Genomic DNA, 19,422 nt, shown 5'->3' with positions numbered 1-19,422 from the left:
TTGTTGACAGCCCGGAAGGAGAAGCGTTACTGGGACGGGGAGAAGACGGTGTTTGTGGTGCTGTTGGGCAGCTCCGTGGCGTTGCCTTGTGTGAACCGGCGTTCCCTGTGGAGGGAGGGCCTCCAGGAGGATCAGCAGCAGGTGGCCCACTGGGACTTCCAGCCCCCCGGCGTGCGCCCGGACGGGGCTGATCGCCTGGTGGACCTCTACGCCTCTGGGGAGCGGCGGGAGTACGGCGCCCTCTTCCATCGGCAGAAGATGAGCGTGGCGGACGATGCCTTTTCCGCGGGCGACTTCTCGCTCAGCATCTCCGAGCTGGCGCCCGTGGACAGGGGCCTGTACTCCTGCCACCTGCACCACCACTACTGCGGCCTGCACGAGAGGCGCATCTTCAGGCTGATCGTGGGACCCTCGCTTCCCCCGGTCCTCACCGCCGCCCCCCGAATCATCGCCAGCGATGAGCCAAAGCCAAGTAAGGCACACAGGAAGTGAGCTCACGCCCTTCAACTTAAGTAAAGTAGTAGAAATACCGTGACAGAAAATTACTCAAGTAGATGTACCACCATGACATTTCTACACAAGTAAAATATACAAGTACTGGTTCTTAAATGTACTTAAGGTGAAGGTACTGGTCATGTTTAACAGAGTCTGCAGTGTGGCTTAAAAGAGTCTTACTGAACCAGTTTATCCACAGGTCAATGTTCACGCTTAGCCTGATAGCAATTCCCAAAATCCCAACAAAAAGCAAAAACAGAACAAATAGTACAGGCGGGGTCATGGTAATTTAGAAGGATATGAACCCAGTGAATCCACGATGAGCAATCCTAAATCATCGGTCCTTCTAGATGTTTGTAAATCCAGTCCTGGTTTTTCTTCTTCTTCTTCTTCTTTTTTTACCCTATGTGACCAGATCTAGTCAAGCCAAAAGTCAAAACTCTCTGAAATGTAACATAATGGAGCAACTGCAGATACTTGAAAAATGTACTCAGTACAGTAACAAAGTACTTGTACTTTGTAATGAAGTAATGAAGTACCTGTACTCCCCCCCCCACTACTGCTCACCGTGCAGTACATGTTTCAAGGATGTTAACACTTAAAATCACCTTCCTGTCAGTGTGGTTTCAGATTTTTCTTACTGTAGATCTGCAGGTACTACAACAGAGAACATCACGGTGTCCCTCGTTTGTTTGCTGGGATCAAAAAGCTTCTCTAAGAGGCTCCTGGTCTCTGAGTGTAGTCAGACTGTGCAGTGTGTGGTGGTTCCTGGTCTCTGAGTGTAGTCAGACTGTGCAGTGTGTGGTGGTTCCTGGTCTCTGAGTGTAGTCAGACTGTGCAGTGTGTGGTGGCTCCTGGTCTCTGAGTGTAGTCAGACTGTGCAGTGTGTGGTGGCTCCTGGTCTCTGAGTGTAGTCAGACTGTGCATTGTGTGGTGGCTCCTGGTCTCTGGGTGTAGTCAGACTGTGCAGTGTGTGGTGGTTCCTGGTCTCTGAGTGTAGTCAGACTGTGCAGTGTGTGGTGGCTCCTGATCTCTGAGTGTAGTCAGACTGTACAGTGTATGGTGGTTCCTGGTCTCTGAGTGTAGTCAGACTGTGCAGTGTGTGGTGGTTCCTGATCTCTGAGTGTAGTCAGACTGTGCAGTGTGTGGTGGCTCCTGATCTCTGAGTGTAGTCAGACTGTACAGTGTATGGTGGTTCCTGGTCTCTGAGTGTAGTCAGACTGTGCAGTGTGTGGTGGTTCCTGATCTCTGAGTGTAGTCAGACTGTGCAGTGTGTGGTGGCTCCTGATCTCTGAGTGTAGTCAGACTGTACAGTGTATGGTGGTTCCTGGTCTCTGAGTGTAGTCAGACTGTGTAGTGTGTGGTGGTTCCTGATCTCTGAGTGTAGTCAGACTGTGCAGTATGTGGTGGTTCCTGGTCTCTGAGTGTAGTCAGACTGTGCAGTGTGTAGTGGTTCCTGGTCTCTGAGTGTAGTCAGACTGTGCAGTTTGTAGTGGTTCCTGGTCTCTGAGTGTAGTCAGACTGTGCAGTGTGTGGTGGTTCCTGGTCTCTGAGTGTAGTCAGACTGTGCAGTGTGTGGTGGTTCCTGGTCTCTGAGTGTAGTCAGACTGTGCAGTGTGTGGTGGTTCCTGGTCTCTGAGTGTAGTCAGACTGTGCAGTGTGTGGTGGCTCCTGGTCTCTGAGTGTAGTCAGACTGTGCAGTGTGTAGTGGTTCCTGGTCTCTGAGTGTAGTCAGACTGTGCAGTGTGTAGTGGTTCCTGGTCTCTGAGTGTAGTCAGACTGTGCAGTGTGTAGTGGTTCCTGGTCTCTGAGTGTAGTCAGACTGTGTAGTGTGTGTGTGGTGGTTCCTGGTCTCTGAGTGTAGTCAGACTGTGCAGTGTGTAGTGGTTCCTGGTCTCTGAGTGTAGTCAGACTGTGTAGTGTGTGGTGGCTCCTGGTCTCTGAGTGTAGTCAGACTGTGCAGTGTGTGGTGGTTCCTGGTCTCTGAGTGTAGTCAGACTGTGCAGTGTGTAGTGGTTCCTGGTCTCTGAGTGTAGTCAGACTGTGCAGTGTGTAGTGGTTCCTGGTCTCTGAGTGTAGTCAGACTGTGCAGTGTGTAGTGGTTCCTGGTCTCTGAGTGTAGTCAGACTGTGCAGTGTGTGGTGGCTCCTGGTCTCTGAGTGTAGTCAGACTGTGCAGTGTGTAGTGGTTCCTGGTCTCTGAGTGTAGTCAGACTGTGCAGTGTGTGGTGGCTCCTGGTCTCTGAGTGTAGTCAGACTGTGCAGTCAGTGTGTGGTGGCTCCTGGTCTCTGAGTGTAGTCAGACTGTGCAGTGTGTGGTGGCTCCTGGTCTCTGAGTGTAGTCAGACTGTGCAGTGTGTAGTGGTTCCTGGTCTCTGAGTGTAGTCAGACTGTGCAGTGTGTGGTGGTTCCTGGTCTCTGAGTGTAGTCAGACTGTGCAGTGTGTGGTGGTTCCTGGTTGTTCATTCGGGGCATATTTGGTCAGTTAAGTCAGCTCCACCGCTCGCCAACCTCACTCCTCAAACCTTTCTGCTCTTGTGTTGCACTGAGGAGGAAGGGAGGTTCTTCAGTGACAAGAAAGAATGAAGGAAAAAGAAAGAAAGAAAGAAAGAAAAGGAGAAGGAGAAGGAAAACAAACAAAGCAAGCAAACAAGAAAGAAAGGAAAAAGAAAGAAAGGAGAAAGAGAAAAAAGAAAACAAACAAAGCAAGAAAGAAAACAAACAAAGTAAGCAAGGAAAAAGAAAGATAGATAGAGAAAAGGAGAAAAGAAAAACAAAGCAAGAAAGCAAGAAAGAAAGAAAGAGAGCGAGATAAGGAAACAAAGCAAGCAAGCAAGACAGAAAAAGACAGAGAAGGGAAAAAGAAAACAAAGATAGAAAGAGAGAAAGAAGGAAAAAAACGAAAGAAAGAAAAATAAAGAACGACAGGCAAGAGGTTTATTTGTGCAGTACATTTCATACACAGACAGACAACTAGGTTTGCTTTAGGTAAGGACAAGTGTAAGGGAGGAAAGAAAGAGAGAAAGAGAGAAAGAGAGAAAGAGAGAAAGAAAGAAAGAAAGAAAGAAAGAAAGAAAGAAAGAAAGAAAGAAAGAAAGAAAGAAAGAAAGAAAGAAAGAAAGAGAGAGAAAGAAAGAAAGAGACACACACTCATAAATAAACTGGCCAACAGGGCTTGTGGTAAATGAGTGGGGAGGGTCGTGCCTCCTTTCTGCCTTCTTGTTGCCTCCTTGCTGCCCTCTTCTTGCCTCCTTGTTGCCTCCTTGTTGCCTCCTTGCTGCCTCCTCGCTGCCTCCTTGCTGCCTCCTCGCTGCCTCCTTGTTGCCTCCTTGCTAGCTTCTTGTTGCCTTCTTGCTGCCCTCTTCTTGCCTCCTTGTTGCCTCCTTGTTGCCTCCTTGCTGCCTCCTCGCTGCCTCCTCTCTGCCTTCTTGTTGCCTTCTTGCTGCCTCCTTGCTGCCTCCTTGTTGCCTCCTTGTTGCCTCCTTGCTGCCTCCTTGCTGCCTTCTTGCTGCCTTCTTGTTGCCTCCTTGCTGCCTCCTTTTTGCCTCCTTGTTGCCTCCTTGTTGCCTCCTTGCTGCCTCCTTGCTGCCTCCTTGTTGCCTCCTTGCTGCCTCCTTGCTGCCTCCTTTCTGCCTCCTTGCTGCCTCCTTTCTGCCTCCTTGTTGCCTCCTTGCTGCCTCCTTGCTGCCTCCTTTCTGCCTCCTTGTTGCCTCCTTGCTGCCTCGTTGCTGCCTCCTCGCTGCTTCCTCGCTGCCTTCTTGCTGCCTCCTTTCTGCCTCCTCGCTGCTTCCTCGCTGCCTCCTCGCTGCCTCCTTGCTGCCTCCTTGTTGCCTCCTTACTGCCTCCTTGCTGCCTCCTTGTTGCCTCTTTGCTGCCTCCTTGCTGCCTCCTTGCTGCCTCCTCGCTGCCTCCTCGCTGCTTCCTCGCTGCCTTCTTGCTGCCTCCTCGCTGCCTCCTCGCTGCCTCCTCGCTGCCTCCTCGCTGCCTTCTTGTTGCCTCCTTGCTGCCTGCTTGCTGCCTCCTTTCTGCCTCCTTGCTGCCTCCTTGCTGCCTCCTTGCTGCCTCCTTACTGCCTCCTTGCTGCCTCCTTGTTGCCTCCTTGCTGCCTTCTTGTTGCCTCCTTGCTGCCTCCTTGCTGCCTCCTTGCTGCCTCCTTTCTGCCTCCTTTCTGCCTCCTTGCTGCCTCCCTGCTGCCTCCTTGTTGCCTCCTTTCTGCCTCCTTTCTGCCTCCTTGCTGCCTCCCTGCTGCCTCCTTGCTGCCTCCTTGCTGCCTTCTTGCTGCCTTAAAGAATGCGTCTCCAGTAAGGAACCGCTAATTGGCCGGAGCGGAAGTGGTTTCACATTCCTTGGAGGCGTTTCTGGTTTTGTGCTGGTTCACCGCCGTGGAGCGGGGTGCAGGCCCCGACACAGCCAGGCCCTCTGGGAATGGAGGGTTTGCTGTTTTTCCTGGGTTTGACCCCGTTTCCCCGTCCTCTTGTCTCCACCGGTTGCTGTATTTCTAGCGTGTTTACTCTCTGCCCCCCCCGTCCCTGCCCCCCCCCCCCGCATGCCGATGTGCATCAGCCCCTGGCCGAGGCGTGTTTATCGGCCGTCGGAGGAAGTCTCCTACATCTGTGTAACATCTGGGCCAGCTGTGACATGAAAGAGCGGCGCGGGGGAGGGGGCTGCAGGCATGTGTCGGGCGTTTGAATCCCCCGTTAAAGAGTTGAAGAAGCGTCGGCCCGGTTAGCGGCTCTGCGAAAGCACGTTGTCGGGAAACGCACACGTTGTGTGATGGTATCCTGTCAGGAAACACACACGTTGTGTGATGGTATCCTGTCAGGGTCCTTTGAGTCTGTCTCAGTGGGAGACTCGGGTAGCGGTCGGTGCTCTTTTCTATTTCACATTAAGACCGAGAAGCCCAAATCGCTCCCCTCCCCCCCCTCCCCCCCTCCCTCCCCCCCCTCCCCCAATGCCAGCAATCATCTGCAATTACCAAAGCCATTTCTCCTTTGTACTTGGATGCTGTGATCACGTAGGCCGAGAGCCAGCACAAGGCCGGGCCTCGGTGGACACGCGGGGGGCCGTCGAGGACTTCCGGTCTCGCCCGTTTCATTTCCAAAACGACGACGCTTTCTGTCCCAGGGGACGAGCCCCCCGCACTGTCGCCCCCTGTGCAGCATGTGCCAAACAGCCATTAACACGAAGGCTCTTGTCTTGGTTTGTCAAGAATATGGAAATGTGCATCAGCCGAGCCGTGGACGGGCGGGGCCGGGCTTCCAGTAATGGCACTCCGGAGACCAGAACCGTGGACACGACTCTGCATGCATATTAACATGCGTCCGCAGGTACTACAACAGAGAACATCACCGTGTCCCTCGTTTGTTTACTAGGATGAAAAAGCTTCTCTAAGAGGTTCCTGGTCTCTGGGTGTAGTCAGACTGTGCAGTGTGTGGTGGCTCCTGGTCTCTGAGTATAGTCAGACTGTGCAGTGTGTGGTGGTTCCTGGTCTCTGAGTATAGTCAGACTGTGAGGTGTGTAGTGGTTCCTGGTCTCTGAGTATAGTCAGACTGTGCAGTGTGTGGTGGTTCCTGGTCTCTGAGTGTAGTCAGACTGTGCAGTGTGTGGTGGCTCCTGGTCTCTGGGTGTAGTCAGACTGTGCAGTGTGTGGTGGTTCCTGGTCTCTGAGTATAGTCAGACTGTGCAGTGTGTGGTGGTTCCTGGTCTCTGAGTATAGTCAGACTGTGCAGTGTGTAGTGGTTCCTGGTCTCTGAGTGTAGTCAAACTGTGTAGTGTGTGGTGGTTCCTGGTCTCTGAGTGTAGTCAGACTGTGAGGTATGTAGTGGTTCCTGGTCTCTGACTGTAGTCAGACTGTGAGGTATGTAGTGGTTCCTGGTCTCTGAGTATAGTCAGACTGTGCAGTGTGTGGTGGCTCCTGGTCTCTGAGTGTAGTCAGACTGTGCAGTGTGTGGTGGTTCCTGGTCTCTGAGTATAGTCAGACTGTGCAGTGTGTGGTGGTTCCTGGTCTCTGAGTATAGTCAGACTGTGCAGTGTGTGGTGGTTCCTGGTCTCTGAGTATAGTCAGACTGTGCAGTGTGTGGTGGTTCCTGGTCTCTGAGTGTAGTCAGACTGTGCAGTGTGTGGTGGTTCCTGGTCTCTGAGTATAGTCAGACTGTGCAGTGTGTGGTGGTTCTTGGTCTCTGAGTGTAGTCAGACTGTGAGGTGTGTAGTGGTTCCTGGTCTCTGAGTATAGTCAGATTGTGCAGTGTGTGGTGGCTCCTGGTCTCTGGGTGTAGTCGGACTGTGAGGTGTGTAGTGGTTCCTGGTCTCTGAGTGTAGTCAGACTGTGAGGTGTGTAGTGGTTCCTGGTCTCTGAGTGTAGTCAGACTGTGAGGTGTGTAGTGGTTCCTGGTCTCTGAGTGTAGTCAGACTGTGCAGTGTGTGGTGGTTCCTGGTCTCTGAGTGTAGTCAGACTGTGAGGTGTGTAGTGGTTCCTGGTCTCTGAGTGTAGTCAGACTGTGAGGTGTGTAGTGGTTCCTGGTCTCTGAGTGTAGTCAGACTGTGAGGTGTGTAGTGGTTCCTGGTCTCTGAGTGTAGTCAGACTGTGCAGTGTGTGTGTAGTGGTTCCTGGTCTCTGAGTATAGTCAGACTGTGCAGTGTGTGGTGGTTCCTGGTCTCTGAGTATAGTCAGACTGTGTAGTGTGTGGTGGTTCCTGGTCTCTGAGTGTAGTCAGACTGTGCAGTGTGTGGTGGTTCTTGGTCTCTGAGTATAGTCAGACTGTGAGGTGTGTAGTGGTTCCTGGTCTCTGAGTATAGTCAGACTGTGCAGTGTGTGGTGGTTCCTGGTCTCTGAGTATAGTCAGACTGTGCAGTGTGTGGTGGTTCCTGGTCTCTGAGTATAGTCAGACTGTGCAGTGTGTGGTGGTTCCTGGTCTCTGAGTATAGTCAGACTGTGCAGTGTGTGGTGGTTCCTGGTCTCTGAGGATAGTCAGACTGTGCAGTGTGTGGTGGTTCTTGGTCTCTGAGTGTAGTCAGACTGTGAGGTGTGTAGTGGTTCCTGGTCTCTGAGTATAGTCAGATTGTGCAGTGTGTGGTGGCTCCTGGTCTCTGGGTGTAGTCGGACTGTGAGGTGTGTAGTGGTTCCTGGTCTCTGAGTGTAGTCAGACTGTGAGGTGTGTAGTGGTTCCTGGTCTCTGAGTGTAGTCAGACTGTGAGGTGTGTAGTGGTTCCTGGTCTCTGAGTGTAGTCAGACTGTGCAGTGTGTGGTGGTTCCTGGTCTCTGAGTGTAGTCAGACTGTGCAGTGTGTGGTGGTTCCTGGTCTCTGAGTGTAGTCAGACTGTGCAGTGTGTGGTGGTTCCTGGTCTCTGAGTGTAGTCAGACTGTGCAGTGTGTGGTGGTTCCTGGTCTCTGAGTGTAGTCAGACTGTGTAGTGTGTGGTGGTTCCTGGTCTCTGAGTGTAGTCAGACTGTGCAGTGTGTGGTGGTTCCTGGTCTCTGAGTATAGTCAGACTGTGTAGTGTGTGGTGGTTCCTGGTCTCTGGGTGTAGTCAGACTGTGAGGTGTGTAGTGGTTCCTGGTCTCTGAGTGTAGTCAGACTGTGAGGTATGTAGTGGTTCCTGGTCTCTGAGTGTAGTCAGACTGTGCAGTGTGTAGTGGTTCCTGGTCTCTGAGTGTAGTCAGACTGTGAGGTGTGTAACGGTTCCTGGTCTCTGAGTGCAGTCAGACTGTGCAGTGTGTGGTGGCTCCTGGTCTCTGGGTGTAGTCGGACTGTGAGGTGTGTAGTGGTTCCTGGTCTCTGAGTGTAGTCAGACTGTGCAGTGTGTGGTGGCTCCTGGTCTCTGAGTGTAGTCAGACTGTGCAGTGTGTGGTGGTTCCTGGTCTCTGAGTGTAGTCAGACTGTGCAGTGTGTGTGTGGTGGTTCCTGGTCTCTGAGTGTAGTCAGACTGTGCAGTGTATGGTGGTTCCTGGTCTCTGAGTGTAGTCAGACTGTGCAGTGTGTGGTGGTTCCTGGTCTCTGAGTGTAGTCAGACTGTGCAGTGTGTGTGTGGTGGTTCCTGGTCTCTGAGTGTAGTCAGACTGTGCAGTGTGTGGTGGTTCCTGGTCTCTGAGTGTAGTCAGACTGTGCAGTGTGTGGTGGTTCCTGGTCTCTGAGTGTAGTCAGACTGTGCAGTGTGTGGTGGTTCCTGGTCTCTAAGTGTAGTCAGACTGTGCAGTGTGTGTGTGGTGGTTCCTGGTCTCTGAGTGTAGTCAGACTGTGCAGTGTGTGGTGGTTCCTGGTCTCTGAGTGTAGTCAGACTGTGCAGTGTGTGGTGGTTCCTGGTCTCTGAGTGTAGTCAGACTGTGCAGTGTGTGGTGGTTCCTGGTCTCTGAGTGTAGTCAGACTGTGCAGTGTGTGGTGGTTCCTGGTCTCTGAGTGTAGTCAGAGGTCACAAGACCCAGCGTGAGGAATAAGGAATGTGTCAGCTCTTCTGTGGTGGTTTGGCTATCAGGCAAGACCCGAAATTCTGGTGAACTTCAAAACCATGCGGCCGCGGTGACGACGGTTGACATTATAACAATTAGTTAGGGTTAGCCTTGTGGTCAGGACCACCCAAAGCCAGTCTGCGTTCGGATCAGGTCTTTAGGAGGCGAGTCCGAGTCAAGTCTGAGACGGAAGCTAATAACTGACAAGTCAGAAACATTGATTAACACTAATGATACAACAATAATAATAAGAAGAAATTATTTCTGGGACAATTCGATGTCCATTAACCTTTTGGACACGCGGTGTCCTGGTAGCATGGCGGTCTGTTCCGTTGCCTACCAACACGGGGCTCGTCGGTTCGAACCCCCGTGTTACCCCAGGCTTGGTCGGGTGTCCCCACAGACACAATCGGTCGTGTCTGCGGGTGGGAAGCCGTATGTGGGTGTGTGTCCTGGTCACTGCACTAGCGCCTCCTCTGGTCGGTCGGGGGGAATAGCGTGATTCTGCCACGCACTACGTCCCTCTGGTAAAACTCCTCACTGTCAGGTATGGGAGGAGGCATGTGGTGGTCTGCAGTCCTCCCCGGACCGGCAGAGGGGGTTGAGCAGAGACCGGAACGGCTCGGGAGAGTGGGGTGATTGGCCGGGTACAATTGGGGGGGGAAAAGGGGGGAAAGGTCCAAAAAAATTAAAAGAACAGGAAAAGACGATATTTGTGTTATATCACAATATTACCTTGTCCAAAATCCCAGATGATATGTAGTCTAATATGTAGTCTAATATGTCGTCTAATATGTCGTCTAATATGTAGTCTAATATGTAGTCTAATAATATGTAGTCTAATATGTAGTCTAATAATATGTAGTCTAATATGTAGTCTAATATGTCGTCTAATATGTCGTCTAATATGTAGTCTAATAATGTGTAGTCTAATATGTAGTCTAATAATATGTAGTCTAATATGTAGTCTAATATGTCGTCTAATATGTCGTCTGATATGTAGTCTAATATGTAGTCTAATATGTCGTCTGATATGTAGTCTAATATGTCGTCTAATATGTCGTCTGATATGTAGTCTAATATGTAGTCTAATATGTCGTCTAATATGTAGTCTAATATGTCGTCTAATATGTAGTCTAATATGTCGTCTAATAATATGTAATCTAATATGTCGTCTAATATGTCGTCTAATATGTAGTCTAATATTATGTAGTCTAATATGTAGTCTAATATGTAGTCTAATATGTCGTCTAATATGTAGTCTAATAATGTGTAGTCTAATATGTAGTCTAATAATATGTAGTCTAATATGTAGTCTAATATGTAGTCTAATATGTAGTCTAATAATATATAGTCTAATATGTCGTCTAATATGTCGTCTAATATGTAGTCTAATATGTAGTCTAATATGTAGTCTAATATGTCGTCTAATATGTCATCTAATATGTAGTCTAATATGTCGTCTAATATGTAGTCTAATATGTCGTCTAATATGTAGTCTAATATGTAGTCTAATATGTAATCTAATATGTAGTCTAATATGTAGTCTAATATGTCATCTAATATGTAATCTAATATGTCGTCTAATACGTCGTCTAATATGTAGTCTAATATGTCGTCTAATATGTCGTCTAATATGTCGTCTAATATGTCGTCTAATATGTAGTCTAATATGTAGTCTAATATGTCGTCTAATATGTAGTCTAATATGTAGTCTAATATGTCGTCTAATATGTAGTCTAATATGTAGTCTAATATGTAATCTAATATGTAGTCTAATATGTCGTCTAATATGTAGTCTAATATGTAGTCTAATATGTCGTCTAATATGTCGTCTACTATGTAGTCTAATATGTCGTCTAATATGTAGTCTAATATGTCGTCTAATATGTAATCTAATATGTCGTCTAATATGTCGTCTAATACGTCGTCTAATATGTAGTCTAATATGTCGTCTAATATGTCGTCTAATATGTAATCTAATATGTCGTCTAATATGTAATCTAATATGTCGTCTAATATGTAGTCTAATATGTCGTCTAATATGTAATCTAATATGTCGTCTAATACGTCGTCTAATATGTAGTCTAATATGTCGTCTAATATGTCGTCTAATATGTCGTCTAATATATCGTCTAATATGTAGTCTAATATGTAGTCTAATATGTCGTCTAATATGTAGTCTAATATGTAGTCTAATATGTCGTCTAATATCACTGTATCGATACATCTCCCAGCCCTACCGTGTGCAGAATCTTAGTGTTCATAATGTTTCAGTGTTTCTAATGGTTTCAGTGTTTCTAATGGTTTCAGTGTTTCTAATGGTTTCAGTGTTTCTAATGGCTTCGGTGTTTCTAATGGTTTCAGTGTTTCTAATGGCTTCAGTGTTTCTAATGGTTTCAGTGTTTCTAATGGCTTCGGTGTTTCTAATGGTTTCAGTGTTTCTAATGGTTTCAGTGTTTCTAATGGCTTCAGTGTTTCTAATGGTTTCAGTGTTTCTAATGGCTTCGGTGTTTCTAATGGTTTCAGTGTTTCTAATGGTTTCAGTGTTTCTAATGGCTTCAGTGTTTCTAATGGTTTCAGTGTTTCTAATGGCTTCGGTGTTTCTAATGGCTTCGGTGTTTCTAATGGTTTCGGTGTTTCTAATGGTTTCGGTGTTTCTAATGGCTTCGGTGTTTCTAATGGTTTCAGTGTTTCTAATGGCTTCAGTGTTTCTAATGGTTTCAGTGTTTCTAATGGTTTCAGTGTTTCTAATGGTTTCAGTGTTTCTAATGGTTTCGGTGTTTCTAATGGCTTCGGTGTTTCTAATGGCTTCGGTGTTTCTAATGGTTTCGGTGTTTCTAATGGCTTCGGTGTTTCTAATGGTTTCGCTGTTTCTAATGGTTTCAGTGTTTCTAATGGTTTCAGTGTTTCTAATGGTTTCAGTGTTTCTAATGGTTTCAGTGTTTCTAATGGCTTCAGTGTTTCTGATGGTTTCAGTGTTTCTAATGGTTTCAGTGTTTCTAATGGCTTCAGTGTTTCTAATGGTTTCAGTGTTTCTAATGGCTTCAGTGTTTCTAATGGTTTCAGTGTTTCTAATGGTTTCAGTGTTTCTAATGGCTTCGGTGTTTCTAATGGTTTCAGTGTTTCTAATGGCTTCAGTGTTTCTAATGGCTTCAGTGTTTCTAATGGTTTCAGTGTTTCTAATGGTTTCAGTGTTTCTAATGGCTTCGGTGTTTCTAATGGTTTCAGTGTTTCTAATGGTTTCAGTGTTTCTAATGGTTTCAGTGTTTCTAATGGCTTCGGTGTTTCTAATGGCTTCGGTGTTTCTAATGGCTTCAGCAGCCGCCGGTTAAGAAAGAGGATTTTCAGATTCTACAGAAGAGATTTCCCAGTAGCATTTCATCATCTCCGTGTTTTCTTTATTCATGTATTTATTTTACGGCCAAGCCCGACAACATTTCCTCCTCGCTGCCGTTCGGCTGCAGGCCGTGGTGGGGCTGAACCGACTGGGCCGGCCCGTCCGACCCACTCGCTGACGAAGAAAGAAGGTGTCGCAGGTTTATTTCCATCCGACACGCTGAAAACCTGAACTTCTGCACTTCATGGGAACAATGAGTAAATAACTGGAAGTTCTGCTCAGACAGACAGACCGCACGATAGAATTCCTCTTTCTTTACTCCCCCCTTTTCCTGCCCTCCCCCTCCTCTCCTCCTCTAGTTAGTCTGGGTTTTTTTTCTGGGGGGGGGGGGGGAAGAAAAACATAACAGCTGTGTGACATCAAGTCTGGAAGCCATTACAGCTGAAAAGCATTCTGACATTTCGCTCCTGCTCTCCTTTTTCGCCTCTGGGAAAAACAACAAGAGGAGGAGGAATGAAGGAACGAGGACGAGAGCAGGAGCCCACTCGCATGGAAATGTTCAGTACACTGGTCACAGCCCTAAAGTACATCTAATCCAGTATTGATTCAGCACTCTGACAGCATCGTAGCTTCTCCGCAATGACTTATTCTGTTGTCTCGTGGGATTTTAGTTTGCCCCAGCGGAGGGCAGCGGAGGCCGGGCCGCATGCAAGGTGGGTTATTTCTCCAAACCCTGACCCCTGACCCCTTGTCCTTATCCGTGTTCTGCCTCCAGGTACCGGAGAGGTAGAGAGGCCCAGAGTGGTCAACGTCATCCTCCCGGAGCAGCGAGGCCACTTCCCCCAGCAGCTGGGCTACATCCTGGCCACCCTCCTGCTGCTCGCCTTCATCGTGGCCGCCGCCATCGTGCTGACCCGCAGACGCCAAAATAGAGGTACTCTTTGTGTGTGTGTGTGTGTGTGTGTGTGTGTGTGTGTGTGTGTGTACCAGGTTTTTCTTCCAAAATGGGGAAAAACCAGAAACCACAGATGAGTTGGAGACAAAAGTCGCGTCCTCCATTGAGAAAAAGCTGATTTAGGGTCAGTGGTTAAGGTTAGGTATGGAGGGGTTTTTTGGCGATTTTCCCCCTTTTCTCTCGATTTGTACTTGGCCAATTATCCTTCCGAGCCGTCTCGGTCTCTGCTCCACCCCCTCTGCTGGTCCGGGGAGGGCTGCACAATACCACATTCCTCCTCCCATACATGTGGAGTCACCAGCCGCTTCTTTTCACCTGACAGTGAGGAGTTTCACCAGGGGGACGTAGCGCGTGGGAGGATCACGCTATTCCCCCCAGTTCCCCCTCTCCCCCGAACAGGCGCCCCAACCGACCAGAGGAGGCGCTAGTGCAGCGACCAGGACCCATACCCACATCTGGCTTCCCACCCGCAGACATGTCCAGTTGTGTCTGTAGAGACGCCCGACCAAGCCAGAGGTAGCGTGGGGATTCGAACCGGCGATCCCCGTGTTGGTAGGCAACGGAATAGGCCTATAGTTCTGATGGCTAAAGTTAGCATTAAGAGCTAGGGAATGAATCCAAGTCCCCAAAAGTGACCTAAAAAGACATGTGTGTGTGTGTGTGTGTACCAGGTTTTGCTATACTAATGGGCACCAAATGTCCCCATTAGGATACAAAAATCTGAAACCACCTACCTTGTGGGGACATTTTATTGGTCCCCATGAGTAAAATGGTCTATTTCAGGCTTAGGACTTGGTTTTAGGGTTAAGATTAGGATCAGGTTAGGGTTAGGGTTAAGGTTAGGATTAGGGTTAAGGTTAGGATTAGGATCAGGTTAGGGTTAGGGTTAAGGTTAGGATTAGGATCAGGTTAGGGTTAGGGTTAGGGTTAAGGTTAGGATTAGGATTAGGATCAGGTTAGGGTTAAGGTTAGGATTAGGATCAGGTTAGGGTTAGGGTCAGGTTAGGGTTAGGATTAGGATCGGGTTAGGGTTAGGATTAGGATCAGGTTAGGGTTAGGGTTAAGGTTAGGATTAGGATCGGGTTAGGGTTAGGGTTAAGGTTAGGATTAGGATCAGGTTAGGGTTACAGTTAAGGTTAGGATTAGGATCAGGTTAGGGTTAGGGTTAAGGTTAGGATTAGGATCAGGTTAGGGTTAGGATTAAGGTTAGGATTAGGATCAGGTTAGGGTTAGGGTTAAGGTTGGCTCAGGTTAGGGTTAGGGTTAGGATTAGGATCAGGTTAGGGTTAGGGTTAGGATTAGGATCAGGTTAGGGTTAGGGTTAAGGTTAGGATTAGGATCAGGATCAGGTTAGGGTTAAGGGCTGGGGAATGTATGTAGTCAATGAGGGGTTGCCACAAGTGTAGGGTGCCGTGTGTGTGTGTGTGTGTGTGTGTGTGTGTGTGGGTGTGTGGGTGTGTGTGTGCTCTCCTCGTACTCTCATCAAGGGACTTTTATCTTGCTGTAAGACTCATAATGTTTATTTCAGGATGTCACTGGTAAAAGTTTCTTACCTCACTGGCGGGTAGTATTGTTTGTTTAAGAAAGTTAACTGGTTTCATGATAATACTTGTTTCAAGTCATCCATCCATCCACCCATCCACCCATCCATCCACCCATCCAAACCGCTTACCCTGCTGTCAGGGTGGCGGGGATGTGGGAGCCTATCCCAGCAGCCACTGGGCGGCAGGCAGGGAGACACCCTGGACAGGCCGCCAGGCCCTCACAGGGCACATGTGACATCTTATAACACAAAATGATGATGAAATGAGTGTTTATGTTTATGTCCAGTAAATAACGCACCTCCGTTACTGCACATCAGAGATGTTAACCAAGTCAACTATTTGTGTATTGTCCATAATTGTATATTGTCTTGTACATTGTGTTTGATGATCACGTTGTGGGCATCTCTTGGGGGGGTGTTATGTGTTGCGGGCATTTCCCGGGGGGGGGGGTGTTTGTTGCAGGCATCTCTCGGGGGCGGTGTTATGTGTTGCGGGCATCTCTTGGGGGTTTATTTGTTGCGGGCATTTCCCGGGGGGGTTTATTTGTTGCGGGCATCTCCCGGGGGGGTTTATTTGTTGCAGGCATCTCCCGGGGGGGTGGGGTGGGGTATTTGTTGCGTGGTAGAGTGCAGTATTGGATTCCCTGTGTGGTTTTGGTCGAGGTGCGTGTGTGTTTTGGCATCAGGGTGCTCATGTCAAGTCGTTTACTCTAACTAAGACCTGATCCTGATGAGTCCAGATTGTAGTCTTAAGGTCTATTTTCCTGTTGGCTGAACATTCCTGGTAAGAGCCATGAAACAAGTGCACCGCCTCCGCATTACCAGTCTTACAACAAGTAGAACACCTGGATACTATGTATCTGCCAGCTGGTGCACGTTTACATTAACACACTGTGATTTAAACCACATTGATAATAATGATGATAATAATAATTAAAGACACTGTACAGCATGTCAGCATTATGATGCCATCTTTATGACGACAAGCTGTAAACAGTGATCGATAAATGGGTAACTTGTAGGCTCTCGCAGCACAAACAGATGGCTTATAAATATCAATAACCATCCTATTAATATGGATTATTATAATGTTGTATTTAATGTCTTCTCCCTTTTTTACATCCAAACTTAACCTCTTCCTAGTATTAACAGTAGTAATAGTAGCAATAGTAGTAATAGCAGTAGTATAATCCTGCCTACAGGACTAGACTGTCTCCACCAAAATATTTGTTCAAACTACAAACATTTAGGACTAAAACCTCCAGGTTCAGAAGTGTTAAGGTCTGATTCACATTTTACTGGGTTTTCTTGCACCGCCATTATTAACAACTATAAAAGGCCTACTTTAACACGCGTGCTGTAAGAGCTTATAAGCATTTATACTCATTCATTTATATTTATATAAATTTAATATAAATATTATAATCAATAAATACAATACATATATAATAAGTAAATAATATATGATAAATATAAATAAATTTATGTATATTCGTTTATATTTATATGGATAAATTTAATATAAATATATATGAATAATAAACAATAATAACAAATATACAATAAATGAATATTGTATTTTAAATATGAATAATTTTATATTTACATATATATATTTATATCTCTCTATTTATCTCTATTTATATATTTGCATTTATGACTCACTGTTTATGGCTCCTCATTATGGAGCCTGATCAGGATTATACACGCGGTGTTGGGTTGTTTTAAGGATTGGGTTTGAAATCTCGTTTCAGGACTGGAGTATGACCTGCGTGGATCTAGCCGGTGAGAACTGACAACTCCACATTACCTCATCATTCACGGAGAGCGCCCCCGTTCGGTAAATGCCATAATAACGCAAGCGTTGCTTATTTCTGCACAGGGGGCACGTGGTCGGTGGGGCTGACCTGTCGATGGACTGCACAGAGCTGAAGACCTGCAACCAGGAGCCCCTGAACTTAGGTACAACTCGCTCATTCACAATGTTGTCGACAGAACTTCCCCCGTATCTTTTTCTTTAGGCTCAGTAATCCAGGTGAATCAGCTCAGAGACGTTTCATCACTCATCTAATGCCCCTGGTCCACCACATGGTCCCGGCTCAGCTCCACTCGGCTCGACTCGGCTCCACTCGACTCGACTCGCAGAGTGTCGTAACAGGACCCCCCCCCCCCCCATGTGTAGCTGGTCTGCACTGATTTTGGTTCCCGCTCCAGTGTTTTCGGAACCTCGACAAAGGTGGTACCAGACCAGCGGTAACAGTTACCAAAATGCCGGAACTTTCCAGTGATGGAGAACGAAAAGGACGAATCGGGTTGAGCCGGTACCGTGTAGTGGAGAAGGGGCAGAAATGGCCTCTCCAGGCTCGGCTGACTGCAGGTGTCCCCGGCCTTAGAAACACGGTCCGCCCATACCTGCATGTGAAACTGGCCGTGGGTTCGGGTCGTTAGGCCGCTCTATTGTTTGTAAGGGGGGGGACACCCGCAGTCAGCTGAGACTGAAGAGGTCACGTAGATGATGATGGAGCGTGTCTGTCAGTAAACACTGTGTCAGGTGTCCGGGGGGCGTGGCGGTCTATTCCGTTGCCTACCAACACGGGGATCGGCGGTTCGAATCCCCGTGTTACCTCCGGCTTGGTCGGGCCTCCCTACAGACACAATCGTCCTTGTCTGCAGGGGGGAAGCCGGATGTGGGTATGTGTCCTGGTCGCTGCTCTAGCGCCTCCTCTGGTCGGTTGGGGCGCCTGTTCAGGGGGGGAGGGGGAACTGGGGGGAACAGTGTGATCCCCCCCTGGTGAAACTCCTCCCTGTCAGGTGAAAAGAAGCGGCTGGTGACTCCACATGTATGGGAGGAGGCATGTGGTAGTCTGCAGCCCTCCCCGGGTCAGCAGAGGGGGGGAGGGTGGAGCAGAGACCGGCTTGGAAGAGTGGGGTGATTGGCCAAGTACAATTGGGGAGAAAAAAGGGGGGGAATCCCCCCCCCAAAATAAATAAATAAATGAGCGTTGTGTCCAGATGAACTGATTCAGCCTTCTTTGTACTTTCACTGTATCTCACACCGTCTCCCCCACCTGTGTCCCCCCACAGTCGCAGACTACAAAAACAACCTGCTGAAGGAGAGAGACATGTCCAAAGACTGCAACCATGGTGAGGAAACACGAGGCGCTCACGGGGGACACGGTCACTCTTACAAACCACCGATGCTCCTTTTCCACTACACGGTACCGGCTCGACTGGACTCGACTGGACTCGACCGGACTCGCGGAGCGTCGGTTTCCATCGCCGTAGCAGCACCCCTCAGTGTAGCTGGTCTGCACTGATGTCGGTACCCGCTCCAGTTTTCCCGGAACCTCGACAAAGGTGGTGCCAGAGGAGTGGTGACAGCTGCCAAAATGCCGGAACGTTCCATTAATGGAAACTGAAACAGTCGAGTCGAGTTGAGTCGGTACCATGTGCTGGAAAAGGGGCATAAGATGGATAAGAGCAAATAAACATTCTCTCTCCTCTCGCCCCTTCTCTCACCCCTCCTCTCGCCCCTCCTCTCACCCCTCCTCTCTCCTCTCCTCTCGCCTCTCCTCTCGCCTCTCCTCTCCTCTCGCCTCTCCTCTCCTCTCGCCTCTCCTCTCCTCTCGCCCCTCCTCTCACCCCTCCTCTCGCCTCTCCTCTCACCCCTCCTCTCGCCCCCCTCTCCTCTCGCCTCTCCTCTCCTCTCGCCTCTCCTCTCCTCTCGCCTCTCCTCTCCTCTCGCCTCTCCTCTCTCTTCTCCTCTCACCCCTCCTCTTGCCTCGTCTCTCGCCTCTCCTCTCTCCTCTCATCTCGCCTCTCCTCTCACCCCTCCTCTCGCCTCTCCTCTCGCCTCTCCTCTCGCCGCCCCTCCTCTCGCCTCCCCTCTCCTCTCGCCTCTCCTCTCGCCCCTCCTCTCGCCTCTCCTCTCGCCTCTCCTCTCGCCTCTCCTCTCGCCCCTCCTCTCGCCTCCCCTCTCCTCTCGCCTCTCCTCTCCTCTCGCCCCTCCTCTCTCCTCTCCTCTCGCCCCTCCTCTCACCCCTCCTCTCGCCCCCTCTCCTCTCGCCTCTTCTCTCACCCCTCCTCTCGCCCCCCTCTCCTCTTGCCTCTCCTCTCCTCTCGCCTCTCCTGCTCTCGCCTCTCCTCTCCTCTCGCCTCTCCTCTCTCCTCTCATCTCGCCTCTCCTCTCACCCCTCCTCTCGCCTCTCCTCTCGCCTCTCCTCTCGCCGCCCCTCCTCTCGCCTCCCCTCTCCTCTCGCCTCTCCTCTCACCCCTCCTCTCGCCTCTCCTCTCGCCCCTCCTCTCGCCTCTCCTCTCACCCCTCCTCTCGCCTCTCCTCTCCTCTCGCGCCTCCTCTCTCCTCTCCTCTCGCCTCTCCTCTCCTCTCGCCTCCCCTCTCGCCCCTCCTCTCGCCTCTCCTCTCCTCTCGCGCCTCCTCTCTCCTCTCCTCTCGCCTCTCCTCTCCTCTCGCCCCTCCTCTCGCCTCTCCTCTCAGACTGTGACGGGAAGCTGTGGAAGTGAGCGGGAGTGGGCGGGAGGCTGACACGCTGCTGGCAGGTCCAGGGCAACACTGGAGGAGACAACAAGATGAGGAAATCCAGAAGGAAATGTCAGAGAGAGGGAGGGGGGTGGGGCAGGAGGGAGGAGG

The 19,422-nt window shown here is 49.3% G+C and overlaps 1 protein-coding gene across 1 annotated transcript in view; it reads left to right on the top strand.

Moving 5' to 3' along the window:
• LOC130107116 (matrix remodeling-associated protein 8-like) overlaps positions 1-19,422 on the top strand; it is a 32,089-nt gene extending 12,667 nt beyond the window's left edge. The window contains exons 5-10 of the mRNA XM_056273531.1: positions 11-472; positions 13,052-13,210; positions 16,529-16,559; positions 16,657-16,736; positions 17,859-17,918; positions 19,270-19,422. Of these exons, the coding sequence (XP_056129506.1) occupies positions 11-472; positions 13,052-13,210; positions 16,529-16,559; positions 16,657-16,736; positions 17,859-17,918; positions 19,270-19,295 (818 nt within the window). The 3' untranslated portion in view covers positions 19,296-19,422. The remainder of the gene's footprint in view (positions 1-10; positions 473-13,051; positions 13,211-16,528; positions 16,560-16,656; positions 16,737-17,858; positions 17,919-19,269) is intronic.

The sequence above is a fragment of the Lampris incognitus genome, chromosome 2, assembly GCF_029633865.1.
Source record: "Lampris incognitus isolate fLamInc1 chromosome 2, fLamInc1.hap2, whole genome shotgun sequence".
Classification (NCBI taxonomy): Eukaryota; Metazoa; Chordata; class Actinopteri; order Lampriformes; family Lampridae; genus Lampris; species Lampris incognitus.
The sequence above is the reverse complement of the archived record's forward strand: the minus strand, read 5'-3'. Positions and strand labels throughout refer to the sequence as shown.